Here is a 13,473-nt window from a genome sequence, read left to right on the forward strand (position 1 = left end):
TTCCCTCCTGTTTCTTGGATCATTCTATGAGAAATCTATCCTCTCAAGGTATTTAAATACAGCTACCAACATAGCAAAAACGTAGTTTCAGTGATAGTAACTTACTACCCATTTGACTACCTCCAAAAAGTCTCCAAACCTAGTCTTTGGACTAACATTGCTTGGTGCTGGTTCAGAACTTGCTGTCAAAGTGACTGGAGCTTCTTACACAAGGAATAAGAAAATGCAAAGACAACACAAGCATAGTTTTCTTAGAAAAATGAAAAAATATTCTCATTTTTATTGAGGTAATTTTCTCTAGAAATTTCTTTTTGAGGTAAGAATTTGCATAGTATATCTTCCATAACTTTACACACATCCAAGGAGGTGTAATCAAACAGCAACATGTGTCTGACATTGAAGGAAAAACAAAAGATGAAATGTGCTTTGAATTCCCCTCTGCTAGACAAATCAGAAGGAACAAGGACGAGGTGGAGAACATTACACTTCTCTCCAGTATGGAGATAATCATGTATACTAGGGGTGTAACAGTACACAAAATTCATGGTTCGGTTCGATACGGCCGTGTCACGGTTCAGAATGTTTTCAATACAGCAAAGTAATAGAAATGCAGAGAAATGTCCTTGATTAAAAAATATATATTTATTTTTTATTTATTCTACATATTTTTATTTTCAGTCTAGTTAAAATGATTTCAATTTATGACAATGTTTTTTAACACGTCTTTTTCATCTGTTTTAGTTTACCATATCCTTGTAGAATACTTGGGTTCAGTTAGCAATGCATATTGAACGGATCTATACGAATACACGTAGTGTTACACCCCTAATGTATACACTGCAGACATCCTGTTGAATCGGTCTGGCTAATTTACTTGAGGGGGATACTGAATCAGAGTATGCACACATACTGTAATGTACACACAATGATGCTCTGGTGGACAAAGTCACACTGGAGGAGAACAGTGAAATCTGCTGGTGGTGTTGAACAATCAAGTGGGTGAAAGAATCAGCTGCTATATAAAACTTCTTAAAAACAGTCAATGGCCTCTTTTCTAAAGCAACCTCTGAGGATTGTATAAAAATACATTCTAAATGCTGGCCTGGGTGGGACTGCAGCGGTGTTGATATGTTGCTGAATCCATATAAACTATTTTCCTAGGAAAGGAACTATAAAAATAGATTTGCTTTTTCAACAAAAAGGGCACTTTTCTAGAACACTTAGCATCTGTTGGGGAAAACTTCAGACTGACTGAAGACAATTTACATTCTGAAGCAGATAGGGGGCAGCATTTAGCCAAAAACATCACATTGGAGACTTATAGATGCATTTAGATAAAAAGAAAAGAAAAGAAAGTTGAACGATTTTGGGAAAGCTGAGAGAATCCAAACACTTGCCCCATGCTTTGGCTTGAGGTGCGCCAATCACAATGTGTTTGCTGACAGACCCAGAAGAGCCTTAAAGTAACAAAACTACACCACCTTCCTTTTAACTTTAGCACCAAAATTGGGTCTGAGCAGAAACAACATTGACAACCTGTTCCGTAGACATTAGTGCATTTCTGGCAGGACTGGACAAGGACCATGATTATGTAAACATAAGCTTGTTGATATCTATCCAAGCTTTAGCCATCTACACACATATGTCTAGACTCTAGGGAACAGGGAGGCCATTTTTAAACTGGGAATAGCGAATGACATTTTACAACCTAGTGCCATCTACATCCAGTTTTGCTAAAGTGACTGAGACACATTTCAGTTGATTCAAATTGATGAACAGCATTTACAATTGACGAGCCAATGAGTGCAGGTAGGCAGACACCTGGATACACCTGTACTAGTCGAGGACACTTGGGACGTAGTACAGTACAGTACACCTGGCACAAGTCTGTTGGCTGCTACTGGGACACACCTTGGCTGATACTGTCTTTAAAAAATACAGCTGTACACAATCAAAACACAATCGAGTTTTTTTCTGACTCAAAAAATACCAACATATAAACACCATATACAAGAGGTTCACAAAGCAGAACCATGTTTTAAAAAGGAGTCTCTTTTTTCCTCTTTTAAATATACTCAGAGACCTATCCTCTCAGAATATAGATTGCCCAGAAACGAGAGAGAGCAATTGGGGGCTGTGCTGATATCTTGTCGCTGAGTGGTCAGGATGCAGCGGGTGGAGGCGGGGTCAGTGGATGGTCCTATAGCGGCCGGTCTTTGTCCTGAGTGACACGTTGCGTGTAGAAGAGGATGTAGGCCTGGGCACGGCAAACCTCCTCCACAGAACACACATTCAGCTTAGAGTCATTACAGTGAACCCAGAAGCCTGCAGGAGAGGAAGGCGAGGGGTTATCATCATTATCATCATCATCATCATCATCATCATCATCATCATCATCATCATCATCATCTTCTTCAATCTGAAAATATCTGTATTGGTCTTCAAAAAGCCCACACTGGTCAAGGCTCGCTATCAGACCTGCCAACCTTGGGGAAATAGTTTGAGTACCACACCCGCAACGTCCTGCACATCATATGAAGAGTGAACAGAGGCTCGGTGAGTTTTGGGCTTAACGCTTTCGCACCACTTCACTTTGCACAGAGTCATACACAAGTACACCTGCTTATAACCTTTTTTCCATGATTAATATTTCATTATTTATACAGTATGTGTGCTTATACAAACTGATAACCAAACAAAAATGGTGAAAAGTGATTCCCATAGTTGACAATGTTAATGCCTATTTTAATCACCCACTTTCACTCTTTTGCAGGAATTCAGGTTGCTTAAATGTCTTGTGGTCGACTCTCTAAATCAAGGAATCCTCTTTCATTTGACCAACCTGTTCCTGCCCTGCTTTTCAGCACTGACAAACTATGTAGGCTAGGCTATTTAAACAAAGAATGGGCAGTTCTAGGAAGGTTCCTAGTAGAGGATGGGTCAAATGCAGAGGATGAATTTCCCCATGGGGATAAATAAAGGATTTTTGACCACTTATTTCCTTGCTTTTGTTGTTGATTTTACTATGGGCAAATGAATAAACAGTCAAACTAAATCAACTACTCACCCCCCTCTGTGTTTTTGCAGTAGGCAGTGTAGTGGCCGGAGCCAAAGCCCTTCCCGTGATGCATCACCACAGCGGAGAGTTGGTAGAGGAAGTGTTTTGGGCATGGCGAGCTGGTGGGACTGGGCAATGGGTCTCGGCAGCAGTAGGGCTCCATGTTGAGTAGCTGGTCGAAGCTGACATGGACTCCGATCTTCTCCCGGTGGTTCCGACCAGACCACCTGAGGACCAATCGCAAAGCAGAGGGCCGGTCAACGGACAAGTTGTTAGACCGATCGCAACGGTGCATACGTTTTACTAGGGCTGGGCAATATGGACAAAATGAATAACATGATAATCATTACCACTGATTTCAATATCTACTCATGTTAGTAAACTATTAACATAACGTCACTGTCAAAACATAAACATTCCTTCTCTTTAGCTTGACCACCATGTATTTCTGAGTTTATCCAGTGTTTTGAAAGGGTTTTATAAAGCAAGGGTCAGAGAATCTTCTCAATCCATAGAGGACCATTGAAAATAACAAACGAAAATCAACAAAATTGTAGTTAGAGTATATGGTTTTCACATAACAGAGATGTGCAAAATCATGAATTGTCATGAACAGTTTGTTTTTTTTGCTTGAAAACAACTCTTGCTTTTTGGCAACTCTAAAAATGATAAAGGTAGGAGTAATCTACTTCCGTGTCTAAAACAGAACAATGATTACAAAATGACGTTATGCATAAGTGTCATGATATGGGCAAATGATAAGGTGAATAGGTCAATCAGCTGTTGGTGTGACGTCATCGTACCTGAAGCGTTTGAGGTGAAGCCGCAGAACCTGAGGCAGTTTGTGGACCATCAGCTGTTTTTGTGCTTCGGTCAGGATGACTGGTTTGGAGGAGATCCGCCGGCGCATAGCTGCACACATGAGAGGGAAAGCATTAACACGTTACACCACTGGGGTGCACCTTGGCCTTCAAATACTCTCCAGACAGAGGGTTGCACAAGCTGCTAGAAACACATGCTTCAACCAGCATTGATCTCCCCCTAACGCCAAACTTTTATGTTACAATTTACACTAGCAGAAAATGCTTGCACACATGTCCTACATTTTAATTCACAGAAAGGATTTACAAAGGTCCAAGGATTTACAAATGTGCAAGTCAATATCTAAAGTGCGAAACTTATATTTGCTCGAATTCATTTTTTTTTCTTTGTTTATTTATTTTTTAATAAGAACAACACACACATTAATCAACATTTCATTTTCAATCTCATGTTGACATTACTGAAGAAAAAATAAACCAAGGAACAAGTGAGACATGGTGTTTACTGTCAATTTTAAAAGATGTAAATTTTATTTGAAGAGATTAGGTGAGCGACAATCCCTGTTTTGGCAATGGAAAGAGTAGTCAGATTTGTGTACACCAGAGACACCTGTTTATGTCACGTGGTGTAGCTAAATCAGACCTAGCTAGCCACAATCTGGGTATAAGACACATTAATTCCAGGTATCCAACCTTGTCATTCTTCTTTTAGTTTAGTTTATTTATTTGCACATAGTAAAAACAACAACAAACAAAAGGAAATAAGTGGATAAAAAGATTGCGCGGGTAGAGACAAGAAACCCTAATGGGCTTATACAAGGTCTCTTACCTAAGAAATTAAACTAATATTATCGACAATTTCATCGAATTTGAGTCTTTAAGGTAACGTTTTGAAAACGAGAAAGTGTATGTATTAATTTAACTCACTGTTGCACTGGTCACAGGCGTAGATGTTGCCTTCCAGGGCTTCGGTCTCCGTGAACTTGGCCAGCATCTCCGTCAGCCGGCACGAAAGCTGCGCGGCAGACTCCCTGCTGTTACTGTGATAGCGCTCAGGGAACTCCAGTGACAGGTCCCAGAACGGCTCCACAGTGTTGGAGCGATGGTCACAGGCCAGGCACGTCACCTGAATGTGTGTGAGGGAGATCAAGACATGAGCACATCACTGGAGATGGGTGTAGTGGTCCAGATCCCCGCCTCTACAACCACTAGTAACTACTACAGTCCAGGGTTCCCACACATTTGCATGGATAACATTTCAAAACTTTCCCATGACTTTTCAAGGATCCATAATAGAGTTCCCATTCCCATGCAATGTGAGGCAGTGACTCTGAATCAATACCAGAATTTAAAAAATTCTGTGCGATTAAATTGGACATCAATAGTATTTTTTCGAACCTAGTCAATGCAACCGTGCATACCAACGACGAAGTTTCGCTGAGCGATACTGTGGCTTTTATTTTTTCGGACCAAGGTCGATTTTTCTGAGGTTTGCTTCTGACATGTACACACATCTATTGCTGTGAAGGTGTTGCTCCGAGAGACAGCTTCTGGGGTGACAATCTGTTAGAAGTGAGCTTATTTTGAAGTCTGATAGAAACTTCAACCAACAGACTTTTGAAGATTTACTAGGTATAGTGATCATTGTCATCATCAGGGGGGTGCAAAGGCAATTTTTCCAATCATAATAAGTGTCAATGAAAAGATTGAGAGGCGCACATTGAACGCTTGAAATGTGCAGATTTTCAGTCTCTTGTGATGCACACGACGACTGGAGGAGCACAAAAATAAAGACCATAGAGCAGCAGGGGTGCCCACACTTTAATAAGACCATAGAGCAGCAGGGATGCCCACACTTTAATAAAGACCATAGAGCAGCAGGGGTGCCCACACTTTAATAAAGACCATAGAGCAGCAGGGGTGCCCACACTTTAATAAAGACCATAGAGCAGCAGGGGTGCCCACACTTTAATAAAGACCATAGAGCAGCAGGGGTGCCCACACTTTAATAAAGAGCATAGAGCAGCAGGGGTGCCCACACTTTAATAAAGACCATAGAGCAGCAGGGGTGCCCACACTTTAATAAAGACCATAGAGCAGCAGGGGTGCCCACACTTTAATAAAGACCATAGAGCAGCAGGGGTGCCCACACTTTAATAAAGAGCATAGAGCAGCAGGGGTGCCCACACTTTAATAAAGACCATAGAGCAGCAGGGGTGCCCACACTTTAATAAAGAGCATAGAGCAGCAGGGGTGCCCACACTTTAATAAAGACCATAGAGCAGCAGGGATGCCCACACTTTAATAAAGAGCATAGAGCAGCAGGGGTGCCCACACTTTAATAAAGAGCATAGAGCAGCAGGGGTGCCCACACTTTAATAAAGAGCATAGAGCAGCAGGGGTGCCCACACTTTAATAAAGACCATAGAGCAGGGGTGCCCACACTTTAAAGACCATAGAGCAGGGGTGCCCACACTTTAAAGACCATAGAGCAGGGGTGCCCACACTTTAATAAAGAGCATAGAGCAGCAGGGGTGCCCACACTTTAATAAGACCATAGAGCAGCAGGGGTGCCCACACTTTAATAAAGACCATAGAGCAGCAGGGGTGCCCACACTTTAATAAAGACCATAGAGCAGCAGGGGTGCCCACACTTTAAAGACCATAGAGCAGGGGTGCCCACACTTTAATAAAGACCATAGAGCAGCAGGGGTGCCCACACTTTTTAGGATGGGAGCTACTTAAAAAAAAAAAATGTACGACCGCACCGCGGATATATTCCTCCACCACCAAGTGAGCGGTCGACATGCATGTCTGTCCAGACTTTGACGTTTGAGCCAAATGAGAAGAAATTTCGTCACGGTGTTACTGAGATAGGGTGTTACCGAGCTGAAAATGGTGTCCATGAGATCACAGTGACCTTTGACACCAAAATGTAATCAGTTCACCCCATAGAAAAAGGTAAATTTTCATTCAAGCAAAAAAATTCACTATATCGCCTAGGGATGGGGCCGATCCGATCCAATATCGGGTGCTGATATTGGCACTAATTCACGGATCGGAATCGTTTATTTTTTTTTGCAATTCCAGCACAGGGGGGGCTGGCCGTAATTTGCCGATGTATAATAGTATCCTTCTTTGACTTGTATATTTTCTTAATTTTGTCTGCTTTTAGCAAGGTATATTGAAAAAAAAATCTTTAATTGGCCAAATCTTTACCTATACTGTATATTCAAGAAAAATATTGGTATCGGCATAATATCGGTATCGGCAGATATCCAAATTCAGGTATCGGAATCAGATCGGAAGTGAAAAAATGTGGATCGGTGCATCCCTAATATCGCCCGCCATATCGGTTATTTGTGACCCCCCCCCCCCCTAAAATCAGTATCGGTCACAAAAATCCATATTGGTCGGGTTCTACTGTTAATGTTACGTAACATGACTGTATATTTGAGGGAGTGGGAGAAGTCTCCCGCTAGTGTTGATGTCCAGTGTGATGGCAGAGACACGGGGAAACCCGAGTTTGTTTATTTGCTGCGTCGTGTGTAACATTTTTAAACAAGGGAATCCGCAACTTCCTTTTAAAGGCACAACAACGGCTAGTTAAAGTGATGGTACCGAACTTTCTGAACTTCTAATACCGAACCGTTTTTAGCAAAAAGTATCGAAAAAGTATAGAAATGTCTATATACCGTGCAACACTAGTGTGTTTGTGTGATAATATATTATGTGTCATACCTGGCTCAGGAGCTGGCCATGGAAGATAGTGTTGACGACGTTGAGCACCTGCTTGATGAGTCTCTTCTGTGTGTGGGGGACACCTGCGGTGGGTGTATGCCTGCCAGTGCTCTCCAACTCCCGCTGCACCTTGTCCAGCAGCTCACACAGGAACTCCTGGGCGTCCTGCTGACCGTAGCCCCGGAAAGCTGGGATCAGCTGCCACACTGAATGGAGCATGGCAAAAGGCGATACCAGCGCCCACTTGCCCGACCACATCACCTGGAACAAGGTGTGCAGCTCGTGGCAGAGGGAGATGTACTTTGAACTGGGCTCTTTAGGTTGTATCAGCTCCATGCTGCGGGCCCGCGAGGCCCCGCCGCTCAGCCCGGCCCCGGAGCCCGAGCTGGCCTGGAGCCCCTTCCTCTGGGCTGGAGGGGACTGGGACGAGGCCTTCCCCGCCAGTTGGCCGTGGACGGCAGAAGCCAGTAGCTCCAGTGCCTGGGTCAGATCCAGGTGCATGAAGCACTCCCTGAAAATGTGAAGGTGGCTAAGCACCTGCAGGATGGAGTTCATATAACAGGTGTTTCCCAAGTTCCTCAGGCCCGTCACTCCACGAGTGACTATGGGACGTCGCTTGAAGGGTGACCCGCCCTGTTTGGTGCTTTGTGAGCCGCCCTGTTTGGTGCTTTGTGAGCCGCCCTGTTTGGTGCTTTGCTTGCGGCGGACAGGGGTGTGGTGTGCAGTACGGGTGGGTGCTAAAGAGGCTTTGGGCTTAGATTTGGTGGTGGAAGAAGGGGTGCGCTTCTTGGGGGTTGGCTGGACCTTTTTGGGTCGTTCCAATTTCTTGGGGGTAGCAGGGGCAGGGCTTTGAGTCCTTGCCTTGCGTGTGAGGGGGGAGGGCAGAGAGGTTTTTGTCTTTTTGCGTGTCCTGCAAGAGGTTTTAATAATGACAGCCGAGTCCACAACTCTCTGGCTCTTCCTCCGTAGGCGGCGGCTCTTCCTGGAAGGGGCACTCTCCAGCTCCACCTGCTGCTGCCTCTTCAAAGCCCGCCTCCTCTCCCTCACCTCCCTTTTCCGCTCCTCCGCCTCCTCCTCCTCTTCCTCCTGCTTTCTCTCTTGCTGCTCCCTCTTCTTTCCACCCTCAGTCAGTCCAAACCAAGAGCGGAAAATGCGTCCCATAAGCGCTCTGCGGCGGTGCCAGAGGGCCGTGAACATCCTGTCCTCGTCCCTCAGCTGCAGCGCGCGGGTACCGGATGGCATGAGGGCGTAGGGGGCGGCGCTGGCCGAGCGGAGGGTGCGCCCACTGCGGGTGGTGACCTCGTAGCTCTGGCTCTGAATGGCGCTGAGTGTACTTCGGAGCAGCTTAAGGTCTCCAGTGGCATTATCATTCAGGACGTAGTCATCACACAAGTAGCAGAAAACATAAAGTTCATTAACCTCCATGGCCAACGGGTGGCGCTGCTGCTGGAAGTGCTGCAGAGCATGCTCCTCGATGTAGCGCCCGCACGCCACATGAGCGCAGCCTAGGCAGGCCCATACAGACTCCGTGGTGTTGCAGTCCACACAGTGCCACTTCTGGGGGTTGAGGATGGAGTGGTCTGGGGCCAGCCGCAGCCGCCCCACATGCTTACACCTGTCCATTACACAAGCCTGCCTGCCCAGCTGGCTGGCTGTGTCAGTCAATATGGACCGTCTGCGCGCGTGTGTGTCAGCGCTTCACACTAGATTCAGATCACCATGGCGACCATGGTGAGCTGAGAAATGGGACCCTCCCAGGGCATGGTTTTATCTAGAGAGGAGAGAGAACAGATCCGGGTAGTCAAGATGAATACATTGCATAGAAAGAGAGGAGCAGGGAGTTGATTGTTTTGAAGAACAGTGAAATTGATCTGGAAACAGCTGTATTAGGTTCATGAGGCGATAGCTGGACATGATAAACAAAGGCAAACTGCCAGGTGACAAGCAAGCTTTAGCATTTCCCAATAGCAACATGCCCAAACAGGAAAATAACTGGCTGATAAACATGCCTACTGAGTCTGTCGTTGAAGTTATCATGGACTGTTTGGTCTAGATTTGTAAACACAATCAAAATAAATCTTGGAGTTTCTCCATTGATAGTGAATAATAAATCAGAACTTGGTAGCACTGCACTAGGCACAGTGACAAAGCCCTGGGTGATTTTACATGAACATGGACATATTCCTCCAAACTCATTGGCACTACTGTGGAGTACAGATCATGTTAATGTAAAAACCTGTGCAAAAATACACGTGACATCATAAGAACAGCAACTTTAAATGTTACTTTATGGCTATTTGCTTCAATGAGAGAGAAAACATCACAGAAAGCTGAACTCAAATCAAACAAACAGGGGTAAAATGCAATAAAAAAAATCTCATCTTAAAACCTGCATGTTTACATATCCCTGCCTGGGGGTTGGTGTATTGTACATGTACCACAGGTGAGAAACTGTTGATCCTTGAGTGGGTCTGAACCGTATACAGTCTATGGTCTGGTCTGGACCATCAACCCCCACTGGGGGCAAAAGAGGACCAAGTGGCCAACAAAAGTGGGCTGCACTTGGAGGGTGGTGCACCCTTTGTCTGTACAGGACTGCCTTCACAAGGAATGAAGAGAGGATGAGCCGAGGAAAGAAAAGACAAGAGCTAGGAAGCCCAGATAACAGGGAGGGAATGTGATGGAGAGACCGAGATAGAAGAGAGATGTGTACACATAACAGTGTAGGAAAGGACAAATCCTTTGGGCTTCTAACTTCATAAATGTTTAGTCTGAGATTTGTCAGCTCTACAACCCCTTCATGTCATATCACTATCAAAGTTTGACTCAATAGTATTCTGGGCTAAGTAGGTAGGTGTTTGTTTAGCAGTCAAATGCAAGAGTCATGTGTTTATCCAATAAGTGTTTACGAGTAGACCACCATGTTACCATTCCAGACGGCTACCCTGTGATGATATAAATAAGTCCTCATTCCTATGAAGGCTCTGCAGGGCAGACTAACGGTCTAAAGTATGACTAAATGCATCATGAAGATTATCACATCATACCAGAAGTGGAACAACAAACCCTTTCATGTTGTATCTTGTTGCGGATACAGAATAGCGTGTCTCACTCTACTGTCTGTCAGTCAGTAATGTTGTCCACGGTCCAGATCAGTGTCGATACGAGAAGACTAACGTTAATCCACATCATAATGTAACGTTAATTGTTCCACGTCCACTATGAACCTTTTACGAATGAACTAGTCACGTGTAAAAACGAACGGTATCAAATATGAACATTAGTGCCGAGACTGTGTTATTACATATATTTCGGAGTACCAAAGTTTTTAGCAGTCAGTTAGCGCGCCTTGCCTGGTTTGTCCTTGTGACTGCATGGTCTAGAAGTGGCTGGGCACTCAGCCCAACAGCTAACTAGCACTAGGCTGGTTTAGCACGCTGGTAAAAAAAAATATATATTTACAAAAAAGAATCACGCACGCACGCACACACACACAACAAAACACAATCAATTAGCGACGGCTGTCCAACAAACTGTTCTCCGCACAATGTCAATACGAGATACGAGGAGTTTAGTGGAAGGTTACGTTAGCTTTCGGATAGCTAGCGTTAGCGATATCACTAGCTTAGCTACTTATCACACAGCGATAAGTAACGTTAGTTGCGATTACAACATACTGGGATCATAGACCAAGAAAATCGAAGCCAATAACAATGTTATAATAGTTTGACATAGAAGTGCTGTAAACATAAATAGACGCCAGCTACATTGGGTGATATTGTTACTTGTTCATGGGACTAGCGAGTCGCTTTCTGTCCTTGCTGCTAACATTAGCTAGGCTCGCAACTAGCTTGCCACTTGCTAGCTAACATGAGCTACCCAAGCATACGATTAGCTAGCCTACGATAATCCTAACAAGTTCAAGCGTTTAGCCAGAGGTCAGTTTCCAACGTCACGTTCAGCGTTCTAAATCAACATACACATGAGTATAAAGCACAACAAGTGAGTCGTCGTCTACATTGTTACGTGTGTGTTATAAATAATTCCAAGTAATACGAAAATATCATACCGAGCTCTGCTTCACCGCAGCTCCTCTGCTTCTAAAATGATCGCCATCTTGTCAGTCACTGACGCTGTCGCGCGGTGTTGGTGAGCGCGTCCTCGATACGTCGTGACGTTGTTGTTGTTGTTGTTGTTGTTGTTGTTGTTGTTGTTGTTGGTGGTGGTGGTAGTGGTGATGGGGATTCATAACGTTAGGAAATATGGCTATGTAAAGGTGATTCATAACGTTAGGAAATATGGCTATGTAAAATGTTAGCTTCTCTTAAAATATGTTTGTGTTTTTAAACTAACGTTACATGATTACGAAGACATTATTGTTGGTTCAATGTCAGGTTAGTCTAACGTTAAAAGGGCTCATTAATGAGAGACAACGCTAGTACTGTTAACCGTAGTAGTTATAGCCTACTGATTGTTGAAATGTAATGTTAGGATGGATTACAGTAGTAGCTACACTAGTAGCCTAGGCTACACGAGGAATCAGCATGACGTCACGAGACCGCAAAACATACATTGCATACATACACAACATGCATGCATACATGTTGTGTAGGCTATGTATGCATGCATGGTATGTATGAATGCATGGTATGTGTATGATGTATGACATATGTATGATGTATGTATATGTATGTATGTATGTATGTATGTATGTATGTATGTATGTATGTATGTATGTATGTATGTATGTATGTATGATGTATGTATGATGTATGTATGTATGTATGTATGTATGTATGTATGGTGTATGTATGATGTATGTATATGTATGTATGTATGTATGTATGTATGTATGTATGTATGTATGTATGTATGTATGTATGTATGTATGTATGGTGTATGTATGATGTATGTATGTATGTATGTATGTATGATGTATGTATGATGTATGTATGTATGTATGTATGATGTATGTATGTATGTATGTAATGTATGTATGATGTATGTATGTATGTATGTATGTATGTATGTATGATGTATGTACATTATGTATGTATGTATGTATGTATGATGTATGTAATGTATGTATAATGTATGTATGTATGTATGTATGTATGTATGTATGTATGTATGATGTATGTATGTATGTAATGTATGTATGATGTATGTATGTAATGTATGTATGATGTATGTATGTATGTATGTATGTATAATGTATGTATGTATGTATGTATGTATGATGTATGTATGTATGTAATGTATGTATGATGTATGTAATGTATGTATGTATGATGTATGTATGTATGTATGATGTATGTATGTATGTATGTATGTATGTATGCATGCATGCATATTATGCGTATGTATGTATGTATGTAACGCTATGTATGTACAGTATGTATCTATCTATGTATGTATGTATGTATGAATGCATGGTATGTATGTATGTATGTACATTATGTATGTATGTATGTATGTATGTATGTATGTATGTATGATTATGCATGGTATGTATGTATGTATGTATGTATGTATGCATGCATGCATGCATATTATGCGTATGTATCATCAATTCAACTTTATTCCAGACACTTAGGAAGGTCCATAGGAGAACATAACACTATACAATACAATACAAAACGTAGAAAAAATATAAAAACAGACCTTGATATCAAGATTGCAGTCATACATAGAGGCTCTTTCGCCAATGTTGCCACATGGTTGAGTTGAACCTGGTGCTACTTTTGACAGGATTACTTAAGGCCACAATAACACTGTTCATCGAGTCATCTCTAGACGACACATAAATCTGTACATGAGGTTTCTTAAAAGTGCTTTAAATGTAGGTATACA

The 13,473-nt window shown here is 42.8% G+C and overlaps 1 protein-coding gene across 1 annotated transcript; it reads right to left on the reverse strand.

Annotated features, from left to right (window-relative positions):
• Positions 1–293: 293 nt before the first annotated feature.
• Positions 294–11,731, reverse strand: usp44 (ubiquitin specific peptidase 44). The gene is made up of 6 exons (XM_083651659.1): positions 11,690–11,731; positions 7,621–9,391; positions 4,807–5,005; positions 3,862–3,970; positions 3,068–3,285; positions 294–2,325 (listed from the first exon to the last, which is right to left on the reverse strand). Exons 2-6 carry the CDS (start codon positions 9,241–9,243, stop codon positions 2,201–2,203), a joined length of 2,274 nt encoding a protein of 757 aa, XP_083507785.1. The 5' UTR covers positions 9,244–9,391; positions 11,690–11,731; the 3' UTR covers positions 294–2,200.
• Positions 11,732–13,473: the final 1,742 nt, after the last annotated feature.

The sequence above is a fragment of the Poromitra crassiceps genome, assembly GCF_964638095.1.
Source record: "Poromitra crassiceps genome assembly, chromosome: 2".
NCBI lineage: Eukaryota > Metazoa > Chordata > Actinopteri > Beryciformes > Melamphaidae > Poromitra > Poromitra crassiceps.

Bases quoted from the DNA above. Each gene is read 5' to 3' on its own strand.
- usp44 (XM_083651659.1), bottom strand. From the start codon at position 9,243: ATGGACAGGTGTAAGCATGTGGGGCGGCTGCGGCTGGCCCCAGACCAC. The intron at 3,971-4,806 runs GTGAGTTAAATT...TCATGTGTGCAG, and splicing joins CGCCTGTGACCAGTGCAACA to CTATGCGCCGGCGGATCTCC. The intron at 3,286-3,861 runs GTACGATGACGT...ATTGGTCCTCAG, and splicing joins CTTCACCTCAAACGCTTCAG to GTGGTCTGGTCGGAACCACC.